Raw genomic sequence first — 22,418 nt, forward strand, 5'->3', positions numbered from 1 at the left:
TTATCATTATTATTGTGATTACCATTATTATTATAAGGGTCTTTTTCTACATCAATGTGGATTTCAATCATTACCCGCTACTCCACTGTCTCAAGTAACCCAGGTGCTGCAGCAGTTAGTAAACAATTCGTTAACTGGTTAGTTAACTGAAAGTGTCGCAGTGTTTCCACGAAACACGAAGCGTTTGGAGCAAAAACTTGAAGGCATCTTTGGTGAGGCACCAAGGAGGTTCTATATGAGGCACCTTTGGCTTATTTCTGCCTCAGACTTAACTAAGCATCACACAAATTAATGTATGACAAAACAAAAAATGCCCTGTGGTAGTCGAGTTGTTACAGTCAGATTATGAGCATGGAACCTGCCTTATGAACCGTCTTTGGTAAAATGAATGGTAAACTGTTTCTTGCGCCCAGTGGGACGGACCTCTGTCTCTGCCACTTGGGTGTAGGGCGTGAGCGAGCGGCTAGTGGGCGCGCCCGTTGCGACGTTGCGGAGGCTTCAAGATGGCGGAAGCCCTGACAACTCAGGAGGAGCTGGTAAGGCTCTCGACGGATTTTCTCTCATCTCCGTGACATGTTTAATGTGTACAGTTGTCATATCCTTTGCATCTCTTGTCAATACATTTTTGTTATATAATTTCGGTACTGTTGTTGTTCTCTGGAACGATGTAGCCCAGTAAACAGCCCTGGCCCGTTCGCACCCTCCCGTGTCGACCGATTCCTGTGTGACTGACAGCAGTTAGCGTGTATGTTAGCTGGCTTTTAGCATGATGGCGTTTGCTGGAATGTTAGGCAGGATCTTTAGGGACTTTACTGGCTGTGTGTCTCGATTACTTACAGCCTAGTTAACCTACACGGACAGAAGGCAGAGACTCAGTTTGCCAGCGTTAACTAACGTTAACTTAGCGTTACCTGGTTGCCTAGCGTTAGCTAACTCAATGTGGCTAGTACCTTTAACGCTAATGCTAGCTAGCTAGCTACCACATGTACCCTAGCTACTCGCTAATGCTAGATAGCTATTGTTGGCTTGCAGCGACTTAGCTCGGCAGCTATCTTGTTACTGTTACAATTATGTTGGACTAATTTTGAAGTTTAATAATGTCCAACCTCGGATCGCTTTGATGATTTTTTGTGATTGTGAACCATGACATAAGATGGAATGTTAATGGCATGGGTCTCATGGTATAACGCGAGTGTTATGAGCTAGCTAGCAATGTCCTGCCTATCAAATTTACGGCCGAGAATTCACAGAACTGGTCTCGTAGTTCCTAGCATTGTTGTTGCCATCACTCTACAGTAAAGGGGATGGGCCTGACACTGATAGCAAACATCAAATGTCATGCAGAGCTTCCGATGACAGCTTCATTTTATCCTTGCCTTAGTCATTGCCATCAGGCATTAACACAGTTAACTGGCCAGTTAGCTACATGACGGGGCTTGGACTAGAGTAACATCCCCCCATTTTGCTGTTTTGTTTCTCGATTGCTAACATCACTTTCCTAGCTCCAGTAACTGACTTCTACAGTCTTGTGTACTGGGTTTTGTTTGATATTAAAAAACTTGTTACCTGACCATCATGAAGGCCAGCAACTATACTCAAGCTGCCAGTCAGTCAATTACTGATAAAATGCACCAATCTTTCACCAAATTGTTTATGAAGTAGTAAAGTAATTAAATGTTATCACTCGAGTTTGGGTTTCTTTAACTGGAGTGTGAACACTTAACTTGACTGTGTCTCCTGTCAAAATATAGTATGCAGATTAGTCCCGACTGATAGCATAGGTCGTGCAGCAGTCAGAGGTGTGCATATTGTACAGGTCTGAGCGTTGTGCCTAATTTGGGGGTGTCACCATTATGCTGATATGATAATGACTCCATACGTTTTTTGGGGTTAGATAATTTTCACTTCATATCCCCTCTCTTCTTCTTTGTCCTTATCTATCAGAGAGTAGAGTCATAGGTTTTGCATATGGCTGATCAGTTAGTTTGTTGACTTCCTTGTGCTGGTTACATGTTAGGAGGATCGGCACATGCCACTTGGTTTAATTTTACCGCTTGGTGTATGGGCGCCCTGATCTAATGCATCTAGTAGAAGGACAGCCTGCTAACATCCATATCTCATATTGTAACCTTTGCAGAGAGGGAACTACAGAGTTGGAGTTGACAGTTTTGCGTGTGTGTTCCCACCCAGTTATGTCAATCGTCCTCCCCATCATCTCTCTGTCCCTGTCTCCTGTTGCTCTGCTCTCTTTAACTCCCACCTATCGATGTATATTTTCCCCTTTTCTCTTCCTCTGCTTATTCTCCTCCTCTTCTCTTCCCTCTCCCGTCTCTTTCTCATCTCTTCCAGGCAGTGGAGGAGTTCCTGAGTGAGGTGCGGAGCAGAGAACAGCCCCACAGTGCTGGTCTTGTCTCCCAGCCTACAGCTGTCAAGTTCCTCATGGCCCGCAAGTTTGACGTCTCCAGAGCCATCGACCTCTTCCAAGCATACAAGGTACAGCGCTGCTACGCTGCGATTAGTGACAGCACTCTGAGCCAACCATGTACTTTTCTGTCCTTTATCAAGAGAATGTTTCAGGGGTTTTCTATGTATGTGTGTGTGTGTGTTTTTACCTAATACCATACAATTCATACCATGTAATCTCCCATACACATCTTGCTCCCACTTTTTTCTCACCTAAAACAAAGGCTGGTATTTTGGCACCCGTGGTGAAGATGAGAATAAAAGCCTGTAGGCCTAGAAGATGAACACAGCTATCTTATAATCTGTGCTCAGAAATTGTATTTATTCCTGATGTTTTTGCATTCAGTGGACTAAGGTGCACACATATACCCACTATGTTGTGATGTTGAATCCAGCTCATGCCCATTTTGCATGTTCATCCCATCTCTCTCTCCCACCTTTCCTATTACTCTCCACTATTGCTTTAAATTGAAATGTAATTGCTTATATACTTACATTGTGTAACATTTTGAGCCTTTGAGGGAAAAAATCCAAAACGTATTAATCTGCTTCCACTTTGCATATAGTGATGAATACTTTACAATGAGATTGTCTTTTGCAATTGGGAGAAACATAGCTAAGAGAAGGCTTATCATCAAAATATCTTGATTTGTGGTGGTTGTGCACTTATGGCTTTAGGGTAGCTTACTCTGTCCAGATTCAATGTCACTCCATTATTTAGTCAATGTGTAGTATGCATTATATCAGTGTAAATAACAGCTAGACCTGACATATACCTGAACTCATTCAGACACTTTCAAATGTAAACAGTAGTCATGGCTGGTTAGAGCATTTCACAGGAATATGCAATAATTGTCATGATTGTAATCTTCAATACTTAAAACTCTTTTATTCAAAGTTTATTTAAGCAATAAGCTATGAGAGTCTGTGCTTTACAGTGATTATTGAACAGCTCAGAGGCTCAACACGAAGCTGAGCACAGCCTAGCTTTTATAAAATGATGGTAACACACCTTGGAAAACAAACACAAATGTTCAATGAAAGTGTTATTTTTGATCAGTATTAATTGTTATTCAAACGCACACAATTATGCGTCTATTGGGTATTTTACATCAGCTTCGAACATGACTCAACTAATCGTAACTGAGGACTGGACTGATCAGTTTTACAATAATCAAGAACCTTAGGAGGAATTCACTTGCCTTTGGGTGCAACATCAAATTCATATTAGAGGTAAACTGTTCAAAACTTTGGAGTAAAACAACATTTTCCCAGTTTTTGGAGGATAGAATATAACTCGTTTGTGATTTTTATTTTTTACTGCTTTTTTGATTCATCTTTATTAAGGGTGCCAGTTATTTTGGAGGGCACTCAATGCCTAGATTATGCTAATGCTGGTTTAGCCATAGGCTAATCACTTCTCTCCTGTCTCTGCTATCATGTATCCAATCAGAACACAAGAATCAAAGAGGGCATCTTTAACATCAACCCTGACGAGGAGCCGCTACGCTCTGAGCTGTTGAGCGGCAAATTCACAGTCCTGGTGAGTGCTGAAATACAATACAGGGTTATAATTGCATTTTGTGAGTCATGTTACACAAAGTAATTTGAATTTGTCCCTTAACATTTATACCCCTTGATAGACACAAACGGCACACAAGCAATTCATTTTAGAGGACTTGTGTCTATAATGTGTGTGTGTGCGCGCGCATGTATGTGTGTTACTCTTTGTGAGTGTGAGACAGTGGAGACACAATAAATGGAGTTTTAGTTTTGACTTTGTTTATATTCTTGACTTCTGTATGTGGATGGTCTGGAAGTTTGTTGTGTATGTTCATAATGAGAAATCAGTGCAGCCTTAATTCACCAATCACATAGCATGGAAGCACAAGGAATTTGCACTGGTGTGTATAATGGCCCAATCATGTGCCTTCCAGCCTGGCCGTGATGCAAAGGGTGCTGCTCTAGCACTCTTCACTGCTCGTCTCCACCGACCAGACGTCACTACTCACAAAGCTGTGCTACAGGCCATCATCTATCAGCTGGACAAAGCCATAGAGAGGTGATGCACCCTTTTCTGCACATTCTGCGCATCACATTTCTCTCCTTTCTGTCCTTTTCCTATTTGTTGTTCACTCACCCCACGTTTCTTTTCTTCTTCCATTTCATTCTTTTTTCTACTACCTACATTTTTTAACTTTCCTTTTTACTCTTCATTAGTATAGTACCTGGATTCTTGAACAATGGGTCAGGATCCCAAATACATTGTGGGCCGAATTGGTTCCAAGATGAGACTTTTGAGAAAATTACCAGGATGAAAATCGTTGATGAACCCTCTGTATGGAGTATCGCCTTATTCTTTGTGATTAACATATCTTGTTCTGTTTATCTCCCCAGTGTGCAAACTCAGAGAGACGGCCTCATATTTATCTATGACATGACCAACTCCAGCTATGGAAACTTTGACTATGAGCTCTGTGTCAAGATCCTCAACTTGCTCAAGGTAAAACTGAAGAATCTCCTCTTTTGTTTTTTTCTCTTATCTGTCCTCTTCCCTGGAGTTTTCCACTTTCTCGTGACTTTTCTGTCAGAATTGTCTGTCATTTAAAGAAGAGCTTTTTCATCATTTTTGCCCTGTGATGTTTGTACTTCCTAGGGGGCATTCCCGGCTCGTCTAAAATGTGTCTTCATTGTGTCATCACCTCTTTGGTTTCGAGCCCCTTTCGCTGTTCTCCGCCTCTTTGTCCGCGAGAAGCTGAGAGAAAGGGTACGTATGTCTCTGTGTTCATCTGTGATTGACATTCACACATGATTTCCAATTGTTTTCCACTTGTGTTGTCTTAAATGTAGGTATTAAGGATGGGTTATATATAAGATGTGAGTTAGCTTTATAATATTTTAAATGTGTCTCGTCTTGTTGCCAGGTGTGCACAGTGAAAGCCCATGAGTTGGCCAATCACATCCCAGTCTCCTCCCTCCCTGAGCACCTGGGTGGTACATGCCAGTATAGCCATGTGGCCTGGATCCAGTCTTGTGTTAACATAGACACAAACCCCGCCCCGGGTGATACACAAGTGCACGACACACACGACTGCGTGGGAAGCCTGCTGCGCTCCTACAGCCTGGAGTGCAGCAACACTAGCGCGGGCGCTACACTATCCCACACCCATATAAATACACAGTTAGGTTCCGAGTTAGCCACGGCTAACTCTAACTGCTACGATGATAGCAATGCTAACCCACACAACCACTGCGGTGGGGTGGAGGGCAGGACTCGAGGCCAAGGCCAGTACCAGCAGAGCCCACATTCTGCTGCTAACAGGCCGCAGGGGAACCACCAACACTGGAACGGCTCAGCGGTGAGCGGGGCTAACGTGGCTGTTAGTGGCACCAGCCCCAACTCTAACATGAATGGCCGCGGCCGCCAGCCCCCTCCCCAGTCAGACACCCCCCCTGACACCCCCCTTCACCAGAAAGGTGATGCGGATACGCCGGTTGGCAAGGCAACAGACTCTGGCCACAGATCTCAGAATGAGGATGTAGATGAGGAGGAGGTGGAGGAGGAGGAGGAGGAGGTGGAGGAGGGTGAAGAAGAGGAAGGTGTGCCCCCGTTGCCCCAGAAGTCTTTGCCACGCCCTCCCCACCAGCCGTCCTCCCAGTGCCCGCCCCTGTCCTCGTCGTGGGGTCCTGAGGATGAGGACCCCTGCATGGAGGTGTCCGTTCACATGCCAGAGCGGGGAGGCATGACAGTGCAGGAGCTGGTGGAGCACGTGAAGAGGAAGAAGAAGAAGGGGATCTACCAGGAGTACGAGGAGATCCGCAAGGAGCCGCCAGCAGGCACCTTTGACTACTCCAAGTAAGAGATAAGAGGAGCTATCTGCCGCCTCCTTTTTTCTGTCTGCTTCTGTCTCTCTCTGTTGTTGCATTCCTTTCTCTTCAGTTTATGAATCCAGGTGAAGGAAAATTATGTGACTGATAAACACATGAGCTTGCAATTTACTTCTTTCATCTTACCTCAAACTGTATTCAACGCTGCCTTTACAGGAAGCTGTCCAATCAGATAAAGAACAGGTACAGTGATGTCCTCTGTCTGGACCAATCGCGAGTGCGACTCTGCCAGCTCTGTGATGACGAGGATGAGGTAGGAATTAACTCATCAAACTTCAGTCCTTCTCATGTTTCAGTGATCCCTGCATCCACTTCACACATAAATATATCATCACCAACCCATCCCTAAAACTAATATGTGTAGATCTAAGATGATTTGATAAATGTTTGCAGCTGAAGTGTGTGACAGTGTTGCCAATATCAGTTATGTTTTTGATGAGGCCGCTGTCTATCCTGCTGTCTCATATGAAGAATTTATTGGGTTGTTTTTTTATTATATCTTTGTTGTAATACGTTGTGTGTAGAAATTAGTTGTTGGCACTGATATGATTGCCTGAAGCTATGGATATAAATGTGGGAAATTGATGTTGCATCATCAGTTATTTTGAGATGTGAAGACATTTGGGTCGTTTCTGCTCAGTGTCCTTTACCTGTCTGTCCTTACATGTTTGATAGATGGGAAGTGGAATGCTTGATAGTATAATTTAAAATACATCGACTTTTGTGTCCAAGGTTAAAGTGGACAAAAGAAAAAGTTGGCGTGGTTTTTAGATTGGACAAAAGGGCTGACTGTTAGCCAAATGCATCTCATCAGCTGAAGAAACTGAAGATGGATTGAATCTTTATAAAGTGCAGATTCTTAAATATATAATAAGATTCTTATGTAAAGATTGGGAAGGGAAGATAACTGATATTAATATGGATAATCCATGTTGTTCTTCCCCTTCACTAGTACTGAACCAAATACTCCTACAGAGGGCGGTAGATCCTCACACTAAGCAGTCTCACCCCTCTTGTGCTGTGTGTTCTACAGACATCAGATTACATCAATGCCAGTTTCATGGACGGGTACAAGAGGAGCAATACCTACATCGCTACTCAGGGTGAGCAGCTGCCTGCTGTTGACAAACTACAGGCCTACTCTTTTTTTCTTTGTAGAACTGTTCCTGTGATTTATATGCACTACGTTCCCTACTCCCACCCTACTCTATTCTCCCCTGGGCCTGGCTAGGGCACAGTCGGGTGTTACTGTGGTTTGACTGGCAATTTGTGCTCCTCAGGTCCTCTGCCAAAGACCTTTGGTGACTTCTGGCGCATGGTGTGGGAACAGATGGTGCTGATCATTGTCATGACCACCAGGTGAGACTTGTTCACTGTCTTGATATCTGGGCAAGTGTGTTGGGAGGTACAAAGGGTGTATGATGAACACAGGTGGTGGATTGAATAATGTCACATGCGTAGTGGGATGCTGACGAGGTGAAGGGTTTATCTAATTCTGTGTGTGTGTCCCAGGGTGGTGGAGCGCGGGCGTGTCAAGTGTGGTCAGTACTGGCCTCTTGAGGACGGCAGGACTGAGCAGCACGGATACTTCTTGGTCAGGAACACACACATCCAGGTGTTCCAGGATTTCAAACTCTCCCATCTTGAGCTCTACAACACACAGGTGAGGCACAGCCATGGACTGCAAGAGAACTTACAAAAAAATCTGGTTCGGTTTGGGAATTTGAGAAGCTAAAATGGCCTTAAAAGTGGCTTTGATGGTTTAAGCTTCTTGTAAAGTTTACATTTAAGCTACATGATATTCAGGACTCTAGATTGTGGGGAATGTCTTTTTACAGGTAGGACATAAGGGAAGCCATTGAGCTCCCAAAGGGGTCCCATCCAATTGGACCTCCTCTCTCCTCTTTCAGTTCAAAGGGATGAGTCTAAAGGCCCTGACACACCAGGCCGACGGTCGGCCGTCGGGCAATGTCGGGCCGTCGGTAAGCGTCGGTGTCCCTAGTTTTTGCGGTGTGTCCCGCACCGTCGGCACTAGTCGGACCCTGTCGGCGTCTTTTCGGCCGATTGAGCATGTTGAATCGGCGTCGGAGCCGTCGGTGAGAGAGATCACTCTGATTGGTAGTTCGTGTTTTGCCTCTGGATGATTGGACTGATAAATTCCTTCAACATGTGGAACTGAACAGGAAAGAGCCGAGCGAAATTTTTAAAATCGGAGGTTTCATTTATCTCCAGCTCTCGACACAGGTTCGGGAAAGCCCCTTGAGCCTGTCGCTGGAGTAACGTTATTCATGATTTCACCCATTTAGTGCGGTTTCTCCTTATTTTTCGCCTCCGCCTCTTCCTTTCTTCTTCCACAACCAAAAGACCAAGGGCTGACAACGCCAGTGCCATTTGCAACTTCTTATCAGACATAAGGTATGGAGAGTTATTTCCCCTCACGCAGGCGCAGAACGTACGTGCTAGTTGGCCGTCGGGTGTAGTCTTTGCGGTGTGTTCAAGTGCAACTTTTTGGACCAGACGCAGGCGACGTGAGGCGACGCAACAGTCGGCCTTCGTCGCCGCTGGTTCTTTGAAGTCGGTTTGGTGTGTCAGGGCCTTAATGTTATACAACCTTTGTCTCAGACTGGCGAGACGCGGGAGGTGTGCCACTACCTCTATGTCAGCTGGCCAGACTTCGGTGTGCCCAAGAGTGCATCAGCCATGTTGGATTTCCGTGAGCATGTGCTTCAGAGGCAGGAGGCGGCGGTCCGGAGCCTGGGCCCCAGTTGGACGGGGCCTCCAGGGGGCCCCCCTGTGGTTGTGCATTGCAGTGCCGGCATCGGCCGCACAGGTAAACACACACACACACACACACACACACAAAGTATTCTACTGTGATATTGCTTTGATTATAGTATGTTGCACACAATTTTAGGTTTTCCTGTACATATTGTTGCGCCTGTGTTGCAGATTTTTTTTTTATTGTGGTTGATTTGGAGTAAAATGAACTGGTCATTTGGATTTGAAAGCAATTGTCTGACACTTCCCTCCTTCTCCATCCTTCTATTTCTCCCTCTCCCTCCATCCCTTCCTCCCCCCTCTTGGGTAGGCACGTTCTGTACACTGGACATCTGCCTGTCCCGTCTGGAGGACATTGGCACGGTGGACGTGCGTCAGACAGTGCGGCGGATGCGTACGCAGAGGGCTTTCAGCATCCAGACCTGGGACCAGTACTACTTCTGCTACACGGCAGTCATCGAGTATGCCCAGCGCCACGGGAAACTGAGCCCAGTGCAGTGGTCTGACTCAGACCTAGAGACTGACAGCGAGTGAGCGAGGCGTGGAGGGATGGAGAGCTGGATGGGATAGCCAACCAAAGTGGAAGTCATAGGAACAGAAGAGTGAGTAACGGCGTGCGGAGCGGGGGAGAGGGATGACTCTTCTCGGGGCCAGAGGGAAGAGACAAAGGATGGAGATCTTGTTTTTGGCCCTTGATGTAGTGATGCAGACTTCCATAGTTGCTCTTCCTTCGCTTGAACGGATAGATGGACAGAGGGAGTGGTGGCGAGTGGGAGAAAAAATATAGGGAGTGGAGATTGTGCATTGCGTCACTGATCGATTGAGCAAGCTGTCCTGCCAATTTCCAAGCCCCCTTTTTATTTAGCAAACTCTACAGGGGACTTGGCCTGCCCTGAACCTGTCTTGTTGACAAGAGCGTCGTACGAGTTGTAGCATTTTTATATTGACTTGCACATGAGGAATGACAAACTTGAACTTTACCCTTTGAAACCCTCCAACACCCAATCTTTGTTCCTCTCTTTGTATTTCTTGTTCCTTTTCTCTACCCTGAATAACAGTCTGTGATTGGTCAAGTACACACAGATAACATGTGAGGGGTGTGAAAAGGTGAAACTTGAAAACCTCTTTTTTTTTTTTTTTTTTTATTTGTGAGGAAATGGTTGTGCGTGAGCAAATGATCGTAAGTGACATTAGATCAGTGTGTGAGCCATTTAGTCCATTTCTGGTTTTCCTTTTATTTTCCATGTACTTGTGCTTTTTTTCTATGGTGCGTTTTCTATGTGTGTTTCATATTTGTGCATATGTAGACTAACCTTTCAAAAGCCAAAGTCCTCACCCTGAATGCTTGGATGTACTCCTTACTGAGATATTATAGACTGAAGCCCATGTATATTCTTGTAACATACATTTATACATTATTGTGCATAATAACAACCTCTGAAAGAAGAGCAAAAAAAAGCCTTGTTTAATATAATTGACTTAACCTTGAGAAGAAATATCTATGTAGCGGGCCAGACTATGACAAAATGGAGAAGAGTTATGATATTAAAAACTCTGATATCGTATAGCAAACCTGTGTGATTGGTCAGGTCTAACATCATCTTAACTGTTGGAGCGTTCTGATTGGACGATCTTGTGTAAATTGGCCTTAACTTGATTCACTGCCTCGTCGTTCTCAGACCTAAACCTTACCTGAAACTGTGTAAACTCTGTTTTTCTTTCTCTTTTTTTTTCTTTCTCTTTTTTTAATTTTACTCCCTTGACACCACAACTGTTGCGTTGTTTGATTCTTGGGGCATATGCTGCCTCAGATATTTGTGCCTTCAAGTTTTCCTTAGTGTGATGTCTTGCAGTCCGGATAATATAGCAATTACACCCAAACTAGCGCACTCGCATAATACACATTGACTGCGTCTCACCCAGGACACCCATATTTTGCCTGTAGGCCTGTATGTAGTACACTGCTTTTGAATGACTTGAAAGTAGTGAACTATCTGGGGACTAAGGTATGGTTTGAGACATGGCTATCCTTTTATCATTTGACCTCAGGGGGTAATTCTACTAGTGTTTTTGCCTAGTGTCAAAGATCCGTTTTCTGGGTTTGCCTCTGGTGATTTATCATTTAAAAAAAAAAAACTATATCAACTTTATTTTGTATTTTTTACTGTATTGTATATCCTACTATATTTATGTCTTTGTAAAACTTCAACAATATTGAAATCAGTGAATGTTGGTACGATGCTTAAAAGAAAACAAACCAGTTATTTCATTTGATAAGCTGAACAAATCAGATGGGGAGTGAAATATATTTTTTGTCGTTCACGATGAGATTTGGTGGGGAAAAATGTCACTTGCCATTGTATTTTCAGAACCGACTTGTATAAACAGTGATTGTTCAATTCCAGGACAATGGAAAAAAAGGTAATGATTATGTTTTTAGAGAGTCTATTGCAAAACTCTTCGGTAATAATAACCCGTCTTGCTGTCTGGAACCCAATGCCAAGGACAAAGCGAAAACAGCTATCAAAAGAGAAAAAAAAAAAAGAAGCAAAAAAGACTTATGGCTGCCATCTCTGTTCACAAAAACCCAGCTTGGTGTCTAAGAGTAAAAAATATATAGAAGGGGTTTGAGAGTGAATGATTTTAAAAACAAAAAAAAGTGTCAGCACGGAGAGAGAGAGCCTTGAATGTTTTTGGGGTGATGGTGTCCAAGTGATGTAGTCAAGTCAGATATGGATGATGGCGAATGTGGACCCTGCATCCCTAAATGCCAAAGGCCCAGGCTCACCCCTAAAAACTGTTCCTTCCTACCACACACATCCTCAACAGCCTACTAGCATGGACCTACCAATGCAGCCTTGCATCCACGGACACGGACAGACTCTTCAGCACCTCGTGAACCTTGTTAAAGATTGTGTATAGCTAGAGGATGGGAGAGAGCGCGTGTATGTACAAGAGTCTTGGTCCCCATGCTACTTTTAAGTTGTTTTATGAACAGCAGAGAATGCTATGTGCATTTGTCATCGGTGTTCTTTTAATGTTTCTTTTTGTGCTTTAAGTTCTCGTGATTGAATAATGGCCTTTTACATGCTGTCAGCCTGGCTGTCCCATTAAAGCAATGGTATTACTATCTTGAATGAACAGAGAACTGCTGTGATCTCTTCTTGGATGGATGGATGCATAGATGAAATGTGCAGAATTAACCTTTAAATGTTTATGGATTGATGGAAATTATGAAATTCCCGGCAAACTGCATTTTCTACTGACTCATGATTGGATGACTGGAGATTCCACGGAGCAGTGCTTGTGGGAAATTTGCATCATTTTATGTTGATTTTCTTAAGTGCCTCATCAACAGTTTCAACATTTTCAAACAATCCATCTAAGCAAGTCACCACTTTACAAGACAGAGTAGGAGTCACATCAAATTCCTGCCAATTGAAACAGTCTCCACCCTGATTCCCCAGCAGCACACATGTTGGTTTTTGGGAGATAAATAGGCCATTAACCATTTGATGTCATTGTTAAAGCAGTATTTAACTTTTCAGTTCTTATACCCTCACTGTCTGTTGTGATGGCATTTTCTTACATTTTGAAAATTGTCTAAAAAAAATAATTTCTAGCAGACCAAATTGATGGTTTGCAGATAATTCTCCGGTGATCAGTGTCAAATGTTTCAAGAAGTAATTTTGCCTGTTGGCAATTAGTATTGAAAATTGGGAATAAAAACCAACTGGGACTACAGAGGCTACTAATGTTGGAAGCTGATTGTTCACATCAAGGTCTAAAACAAATTTAAACCTCTACCACAGTGATTTTCTTTGCGCTGGCTTTTACACAAAGCTTTTCACAAAACCACTGTAATACATACCAACAACAAAAACAACTGAGCCCCAGTAGCCATGTGCCTTTATTTAGAATAAATATTTAAGTACATCACCAAATGCGAGCAGTCCAGATTTAAGAAATGAAAGTTACACTGAGGATGGAAAAAACTCACTCGACCTATACACAGTTGGTAGAATAAATTCAAAAGTGGATGTGTTGAGACAATGATCTCCCAGACCATTCTTCATCCAGTTTGTAATCGGATGAAATTGCATCTCATTTAAACAGCAGTCAGTCATTCAGGCTGTGGTGAGTCTAGGGGCCGCGTTCACAAACAGAAGAAGGGAGCCGATGGGTTAACCTGTCGCTGACTGAGTGACTTTGAATACTGAAGAAAGGCTCGATGGAGGACCGCAGCTCCTATGCTATGCTGAGGTGCTTAGTTTGCAAACGCAGAGCTAGGCATCATTTCTGCTCACAGCTCCACACAGAACTGTGTTGCTCAGGCCGAAGCGGATTGGCCCTCGCCGCGGCAGCATCACCTGCGGATGTGGTTCTTATGGATTGTGTTGGGGTAGGTTTTCGTCGCACGGGAGCAGGAGGCGCAGCAGGCGGTTCTGTAGTAAGGGTAAATGCAGAGCCGGGCTTGCACCACCACCATACAGTTGTGGTACTGGTCCCTGCATGATGGGTCTGAGGAGGAGGAGGAGGAGGGAGGGTAGGGGAGGGGGAGATCGAGATGAGAGGAGTGGGGGAAGCAGAAGCAAATTTCATTCTTTGATTCAGTTTAATTCACTACACTCCACCGCTTGGAGCCAGCGGTAGACTGGTAACATGGTCCTCAGTGCTCAAGTCCGAGTCCAAGTCACCAAAGATATGTCTGAGTCGAGTCTAAAGTCCTCAGTACTCGAGTCCAAGTAACCAGTTTAAGTTATTATGTTATCCATGCTAGAACAAATTTTCATATTAAAATAATGGTGACTTGGTGAGTTTTGGATTTCAGTCATTTAAATAAAATAAATGTCGTTGACATACTGATGGTTTCTGAAATATGTTTGTGTTTAACTATACCAAAAATGAACAAGCAAAATTGGATGTCAAAGCTGTTGTATTTTAACAGAGCGTGTTAAAATACAAACATTTTAACAGTGTAACAAGCAACATCCCCGCTCCCAGGCAGCGACACTCACCTAAATCTACATGTAGGCCTATATTGTTAACCAACCAGATAATCTGGTGCAAACATAGGGTAATGCTGAAAAGATGTGTACCTATTGTCTAATACCTAATTTCCCTACAGGGATCAATAAAGTGCCACCTTAAGGTGATCAAGTCCAAAGCTCAAGTTCAAGTGGTCAGTAACAGCAACACAACACAGCTTGGTGGACTTACCGATCTCGGCTACGCAGGGCTGAGTGTTGCATTCCTCTCGACTCTCCGGGGTCAAACTGGGGTCACAGTGGTCACTTGGGACAATGTTGTCGGTAAGGCAACGCACCTCACGCACGCGGTAGCCGCCGCTGCAGGAGCGTGAACACTGAAGGGACAGAGAGAGTCAGGATAGTGTGTACATGATGTGATCTGAGGACCGGCTGCACAAAAAAGTCTTCTTTGGATGCCGCTTAGTCCCCACGGGTCGTCCCACACTGCATCGCACACTTCCAAACTTCACCTAAAATACTAGCATAATGCCATAAATGTTACATGAAAATACACAATGGACTGTGGTTTGCACTGGTTTGCCAAACCAGGAGGCCATCCTCTCTATGCCCCTAGTCCATTACAGTCAAGATGAGTAAAATGCTCCTGTGAATAACAAGTGATGCATTTGATGTTAATGCCTGTGGCTTCTTTAAGTGTCAGAGAGCAGGAGAATGGGTTATTACCTCTGCCAACGGAGTTGGATGAGGACTATGTTTTCGTCCCGTTCCGTCTGTCTGTCTGTCTGTCTGTCTGTCTGTCTGTCTGTCTGTCTGTCTATCTGTCTGTCTGTCTGTCTGTCTGTCTGTCTGTCTGTCTGTCTGTTAGCAGGATAACTCCAAACGTTCTGAATGGATTTGCATGGAACTTAGTTTGGTAATGGGGCATGGAAGATGTCCCATTTCAGATACAAGTTGGTAATGTGGCATGGAAGAAAGTATTAACTTTTGGTGAAAATCCGACTTGGAACTGGCATATATTGACAACTGCATAGTGTTGACAGAGGTATGCACTGTACTGTACTCTACTGCCATCTACTTAGAAGGTCTGTGGTGATACTGTTAGTATGAGAGAGAGAGACAGAGTTTGTGTCACTTACTGCGCTCCAGTCTGTGACGTACCACTGGACGCCACACAGCTTCAGCTGGCAGGGCTGAGACGTGATTGGCTGAGGCAGGTGGGAACATTTTGACTGGTCCGCAACCTCCATGTGACCGTCGTCCTGGAGAAGACAAGCCACGCTCCGGGTCTGCGTGCCATTCCCACACTCTGCAGAACACTTTGTTACACACACACACACACACACGCAGACAGATGTGAGGTGTTGTTTCAAATGGACACTGTTTTCATGGGGTGTGTGCATACTTGTGCATCTGTGCATGTCTGTGCAGGTAATGGGTGTATGTATGTTTGTATGTATGTTTGTATGTATGTGTGTGTGTGTGTGTGTGTGTGTGTGTGTGTGTGTGTGTGTGTGTGTGTTAATTACCTGTCCCCAAGGTCCTGTATACCACTCCAGGCGTTTTTGGCACGGTCCTGAGTCACATGATGTCATTTCAGGTGGGCGTTCCCCTTCGCAGCTGTCCAATGGGAGATCGGTCACATGATCCATCAGGCACATTGCCGTCCGGGTTCGATTGCCTTTACCACACTCTGTGGAACACTGAGGAATGTCACACACACACACACACACACACACACACATAATCAATGGCATTGCATTCTAAGAGTTCAGCAAGATTTCACTTTGTTTTCTCTTGTGTTGCATCCTCCTCCTACACACACACACACACACACACACACACACAGTTTCGGTCGTACCCGTTGGCTCCAGAGGGAGGTGAACCAGCTGCGCGCACAGGCTCCCATGTCACAGTTCTGCAGTGTGTCTGGCTTCAGGCCCATGTTACACTCCTCGTCCTCCTCCACGTCCCCCTGGTCGCTCACACACACCACCTCCCTGCTGCGCTGCCCCACCCCACATGGCACCGAACACTGGGGGCGAGGGAGGGAGGGAGAGAGAGAGAGAGAGAGAGAGAGAGAGAGAGAGAGAGAGATGTTTATACCATGGTATTGGGTGACAATAAAAGTGTGTGTGTGTGTGTGTGTGTGTGTGTGTGTGTGTGTGTGTGTGTGTGTGTGTGTGTGAAAAATCTAATTGATAAAATAATATGGTATGGACATTGTGAAAAATAGTCTGTGAACAGGGAATAATACACACTCAAAGTGCAGGTCTATTAGTCTTAGTTGGGCAGTACACTACTAATACTAGGGTGTGTGTGTGTGTATGTGTGTGTGTGTGTGTTTCCTCACCGGGCTCCACTCAGAGCGTATCTGCCACTGGCTACAAATCTTCAGCTGACAGGAGGACTTGGTTACTGGCCTATCAGACGGCCCGCACAGCTCCTGCGCCACGGTAACCACTGTCTCCGTCCCGTTGCCGTGGATGCGGGTGACCTGGCGGCAGATGACCTGGCGGTGCTGGGTGCCCGGCCCACACCTCCTGCTGCATTCTGACCACTCCCCCAGGTCCCAGCTGTCAGCCAATCACAGACGGCAGCGAGAAGGTCAGAGGTGATAATGATAATATCACAGCTCATCATCGCGTTGCAGATGTGTTTACATGAAGCAATGAACTTTCACACCAAGCAGAGTTTAAGCTGTCAGTCCTGATCTTCAGCTGTGTTGTTGTGTGTGTGGTCGACTAACCCGTGTGAAAGGGCCATTATTAAGCATTTAGTTTACATCAAATGGGGTGTAAAATGGAACAAGTGAAAGCGACCCATTTGTGCTGTAGTAGTTGCAGATGTTTCTGCTTCTTCTGTTACTACTGAAGTTTCAGTTTTGCAATCATCTCTGTCTGTTACTGACACATTCCACCTAGAGCCATTCCCCACAGGGACATAGAGACATTTCAGACTAACAGCGATCATTGTATCAATCACACTGCGGGCCAAATATCTGACAGACTCACAACCAAACATAAATGCTCTGACACCGCATCACATCTTGGCGACGGTAAGCTCCACGCTGCGGCATTTACCACGAGACATGAAAACCAAACCCACACCAAAGTGTGTCAGTGTGATTGACTGTGACTGGTGACTAACTTATTGCTGGAATGTGTGTGAGTGATGAACGCTTCACCCTGCGAGTCACAGTTCCATGTGGAACTAATACAGTGTAAGTGCATGTGTGTGTGTTCAGATACACGTGTGACGACAGGCTTTTCTTATCTTATTCGTGTGAGTATGTGTTAAATAATTGATGTGGGACTTTTTATGTGTGTGTGTGTGTGTGTGTGTGTGTGTGTGTGTGTGTGGCTCACTCTGCAGGGCAGGGCTGGGTGTTGCAGTCCTCTTCCTGGTTTGTGGGTTGGAGGGCAGGGTTGCAGAGGTCAACAGGAACAGTGGTCAGGGAATCCGTCTCCACGCACCCCCAGAGCACCTGGTGCCTACCTGGCAAGCACACACACACACACACACACACACACACACACACACAGGAAGAAGACATCAGTGAGCATGTGAGTGTAGTTGTCTGCATGTATGACTGTATGTGTACCATAACCATTTTGACAGAAACTAAATTGTATTTTGTGTCATACTAATCTATAGTTCTAGTAGGAGGTCCAAATATTAGATGTAGTATTTATTACTGAACTTTACAGTATTGTCACGGTGTATCTAACATCAATATTCCCATCTACTTACCTGTCTGTGTTTTGTTTTTTTTTGATTGCCAGTAAGCTCTGCTCTGTGTGTAACAGCTAGTGCATTTGTGTGTGTGTGTGTGTGTCTGTCAGTCTGTGATATTGTCATACTGCGTCCTTATTGTTTATGTGTGTTTCCTCACCAGAGCCGCAGGTGGCGCTGCACTCTGCGTGTCCAGTCTGGGCCCAGCTGTAGGCGGGCCGGGGGTCAGAGGTCACCTCGGGGTCAGAGGGAACCTGGTTGGGGTGGGGCTTCTCCCTGATGATGTCATTGTTAGTGATGTCACCATGGTGCAGATCCTCACCTGTGTGTGCTGGACCTACTGTCTCAACTAGGAAGAGGTGCGAGGTTTGGGGGGGCGGGGCAAAAAGGAGAGAGGCAGGTTTAAAAAAGAGAGGGATGGAACGAAAGCGTACGCATTTTGTTTTGGTTTTTGAGTTTGTTCATGAGATCTCTCAACTTTATATCATGATTTATCCGCTTCGATAGACACAAATCAAGCAATTTTTCTAATGAAGGTTAAATATTAGGTAATGAAATGAAATCCGGCCCAAGTGACAGATTATTGTCTCAGTGTGTGGTTAAGAGCGCTGCCAGAACAATGCTTGGCTGACCTGCTTGTATCGAATGATATCTCAATCATAATCAAATTTTCAAAAGGACATTTTTTAAGAGGGATATGTATTGGGTTACTATGACCCTACACTGAGATCTGAACTGAACACACACACACACACACACACGCACACACACACGCACGCACGCACATGCACATACAGGGAGAGAGAGTCATCTGTTATGTGTTATGCTCCCTAGGGGCAGAGCAGGATATTTAGTATGAAAAAAATGACACTGTGGTCGGCTGGGTCACTCTTTCATACCATTTTAAGTGTGTGTGTGTGTGTCTATGTGTGTGTGTGTTTCTTTGTGTGTGCACTGACCCAGGGACAGTATATCAGAGGGTGTATCTGGCTCAGGACTCGGGTGTGTGTTTTGTGAAGACATGCTGTACTCATAGTGCACACTGGGACCTGGCTGCTGGTAGATCAACTGTAGGAGAGAGAGAGAAAGAGAGAGAGAGAGAGAGAGAGAGAGAGATGGAGAGAGAGAGAGAGAGAGAGAGAGCAGAAATACATAATTATAAGTTTGTGTATGCATTTGTGTGTTTGAACAAGAGACAAGGAAAGGATGCATGGGTGTGTGTGTGTGTGTGTGTGTGTGTGTGTGTATGCCTGTCAGTTTGCATCTCACGTAAACATGCAGGTCCTCCGTTAGCGGCCCGGGTGCAGTGATAGACTCTCCACTACGAGAGCGGATTTCATTGGGTCGTCGGTACGTCAGCTGTGTTCCCACAGCAGAGAAGATCCCCGGCCTGTCAATCACCCAGTTGCCATTGACGATGGAGACGCCACTTTGGGTCCGTAGAGCTAGAGGGAAATCCCATGTCCATCCATCAAACTGCTGCAAATGTATGACTGCTCAGAATGTATTTGTGTGTGTGTGTGTGTGTACCCAGGTAGTTTCTGCTCTTTATGGTCTCCTGTATAGTGATGTTGCGAGCTCCTGCGGGGATCTCTGCTATCTTATGGTAGCCCACGCTGAGGAAAAGCTGAGAGAAATTCCCCTTCACCACCTCATAACCCTGCCAACACACACATATACACATTTATGTGCACTCAAAGCCACAGGTACATACTATATCTGCACCGACACGTACATACGCACACTCTCTTCACTCAGTCAGTACCATGATTTCACCATCACAGTCGTCTGTTTCAACAGTGTAATCATAAATTCTGCTGGATTACATCCTCTTCTCCAACTGTCTCACTTCTCTCTTTTCTGGAAAGCCCACAGCTCAGTCAGAGCGGTCCAACAGTTGGTTTGAGTTGAGGACCTCTCTGGTCTCCCTCCTCCGCTCCTCCTCTTCACAGATCTCCATTTTGCAAATGAGTTCACCTCTTCTGTTCTTTTCATGTCTCGTCTTCTTAATGGGCTGCTCTGGTTTGTCTCCTTTGATGCTTTATTGACAATTTGATATAGCTCCATGTGATCTGTTAGCGATTAGTTAGCTTGAGCGAGAAAGACAGAGCTAATCTAAAACAAGCCGGTGGCCTGTGGTGTGCAGTAATGCCCCCTTGCCAGATTATGACAAACGGGTTTCACTACACTCTGCCTTCATTCACTTAGGAGCAAAACAAATCAATAAAGCTTAAGTTAAGTGCTATGTTAAGTACAGAGATTTCTTTCATTAATCAAGAGATGAGGGTTTAACTCAGCAAAGCATGTCTTTTATGCAAAACCAACAACTGTCAGCCAATCATTAATATATTACTATGATATTTTATAGCACACTGAAACTACCACAGCACATCAGTTATATGATACATTAACATAACTCTGAACATTTGTACATGCTGCTAATCTACAAGACATTTGCATGTGGCTAAATATAAAAAGTTACATTAGAAGTCTGTACTTTTCTTTTGTTTTATGATGATGTGGATGTCTTACCTCCAGAAGGGGTGGTCTGGCCTCGGTATCCCAGGGAAGAGCACCCGAGGGCGGGTAGAGCAGACAGAGAGGCAGGGTGAGCTGCAGGAGCGCTAGAGCTGGACCCTGCCACAGAGAGCAGAGCTGCTGCCACAACCCAGCCATGTAGAGACTGAGGGAGGAGGACGCTCTACACACACACTGACAGAGGAGGGGATGTGTGTGTGTGTGTATGTGTGTGTGCATGCCTGATGGGGAGTGTGTGTTTGTGTGAGGTGGGGTTGGATGGAGGGGTGGGAGGAAAAGAGGGAATGTTTGGGAGGGATGTCAGGAGGACACATGCTGGGAGAAAGTGTCTGAGAATTGGAGACACATTTTTAAAAATTGTCCCAAAGCGAAGGGCACACCCGTTTCACACCTCAGTGTGAATGTTGTGGCAGCTCATGATGTGTGTGTGTGTGTGTGTGTGTGTGTGCCTCTCTGTCTGTGTCTATGTGTGGCATGAGGACAGCCTCCTGTAGTGTATCCTAAAGCTCATCCAAAACCAATATCGCTCTGCCTGAATCTGAACGCATGATGGTGGAGCTTTGGACACACACATCCCTCTTGATCTTTCTCTGGCTTGTCCAACTCTCTTCTCGCTCTTTATTTCATTTCACAAGTCCTCTGTCACTTTAGTTTTTGATTCCTTTATCATTTCATTCCTGATGGAGAAATGAAGGAGGGCGTGAATATTGTGATACAGAGTGATGCAGATGAAATAAGCAATGTATAAATGAGATGTGAAATTAGGAAAAATGCCTCAAAATGCCACAATAAGAATGAGTTGCCGGAGAAACAAAGATGGAGGAATAAAAAGATGTAATGTCACATCACAGAGGGGTATATTCTCTTTCTCTCCACTCCCCTCCTTTCTTCTCCATACTAATGCTCTTTCTCTCATATTCTCTCATTGCCAATGAATGTCCTCAAACATCCTTTTCTTTCTCTCTCTCTCTCTCTCTCTCTCTCTCTCTCTCTCTCTCTCCCTCCCTCTCTCTCTCTTTGATAGCATGTCAACACATGCGTCTGGACCGTGGCCAGTGATTCACGTCCAAAGGATGCCCATTTCATAATGGCTCAGTTTACCACCATATCATATTGGGGAACAATCAGATTGATTCAGAAGTGACTGTAAGTCCACTGGCCAGGAGTCAAACCCCCACACTAAACACGCTCCCCAGGCTTCATCTAGAGAGGTAATGGTAATATTTGTATGGACAGAAATGATTTGGAGAAGTTTAAACACACATGGATGCAATATATTCCCCTGCCTGAATGTTTTAGTTCTGGGCAGAGGTCTGTTTTAGCCCCATAAACACACAATGTAGCATAGCTGGCTCTATAACTTTCCACTGTTTCTTGTTGGGGGAGTGAGGAGAGATGAGAGGTGTAAATCTCAAAAACTATTTCCACTGTAGATTGTGACTTTCCCGTCTTGATGTGCAGTGCAGTGAAGATACTGATGGAGTGATGAAGCACAAACGGTGTATTTCTCCCCTACCTATTATGTGTATGGAGTGTAATGGGGTCACAGAAACACTTCTTTGCAAATCTAACCAAATATTTGTTCGTTGGTCGACTGTGCAGCTGTTTGCAGCTTTACTGGTGTGAAATTGCTGGGACTGAGAATTTCATGACTTCTCTAAGAATCTCTCTTTCTGTGTGTGTGTGTGTGTGTGCGTGTTGTACACAGATACAGGGGTCACATGTGTGCGGATAAAGTGCGATGAGGTCGCAGGAACGACGGCTGCCATACACGGCGAATGGAAGCGCGAAAGCAGCATGTGCGCGAGACGAGCGGCCTGTGATCCTGTGAAGCTCCGTGAAGCTTCCTAAGGCCGTGAAGGGAGCCGACGCCAGCGCAGCCTTTCTCTGCCTGTCTGCTCGCCTGTCTGTCCCCTCCGTGTGTCTGTCTCCGGGTGCGTGTTTGGATCTGCGCCCCCTGAACCCCAGACACAATGCTGCTGATTCACAGCGCAGGAAGGCACTGAAGTCCTCCAACACAAGCCGCAT

General features: G+C 45.0%; 2 protein-coding genes across 2 annotated transcripts; one reads left to right on the top strand and one right to left on the bottom strand.

The window, feature by feature from the left end:
* Positions 1-497: 497 nt before the first annotated feature.
* On the top strand, positions 498-12,266 carry ptpn9b (protein tyrosine phosphatase non-receptor type 9b). The gene is made up of 13 exons (XM_071923255.2): positions 498-536; positions 2,350-2,493; positions 3,917-4,006; positions 4,401-4,525; positions 4,861-4,966; positions 5,120-5,230; positions 5,388-6,319; positions 6,508-6,604; positions 7,385-7,454; positions 7,632-7,710; positions 7,864-8,014; positions 8,974-9,181; positions 9,440-12,266. Exons 1-13 carry the CDS (start codon positions 504-506, stop codon positions 9,661-9,663), a joined length of 2,370 nt encoding a protein of 789 aa, XP_071779356.1. The 5' UTR covers positions 498-503; the 3' UTR covers positions 9,664-12,266.
* Positions 12,267-13,124: 858 nt separating this feature from the next.
* Positions 13,125-22,418, bottom strand: adamtsl7 (ADAMTS-like 7). The gene is made up of 12 exons (XM_078282711.1): positions 22,095-22,418; positions 20,385-20,489; positions 19,383-19,512; positions 19,115-19,297; positions 18,013-18,201; positions 17,486-17,615; positions 16,471-16,693; positions 15,979-16,152; positions 15,647-15,820; positions 15,257-15,436; positions 14,350-14,494; positions 13,125-13,650 (listed from the first exon to the last, which is right to left on the bottom strand). Exons 1-12 carry the CDS (start codon positions 22,416-22,418, stop codon positions 13,496-13,498), a joined length of 2,112 nt encoding a protein of 703 aa, XP_078138837.1. The 3' UTR covers positions 13,125-13,495.

Source organism: Centroberyx gerrardi, chromosome 3 (genome assembly GCF_048128805.1).
Source record: "Centroberyx gerrardi isolate f3 chromosome 3, fCenGer3.hap1.cur.20231027, whole genome shotgun sequence".
In the NCBI taxonomy this organism is placed as follows: domain Eukaryota; kingdom Metazoa; phylum Chordata; class Actinopteri; order Beryciformes; family Berycidae; genus Centroberyx; species Centroberyx gerrardi.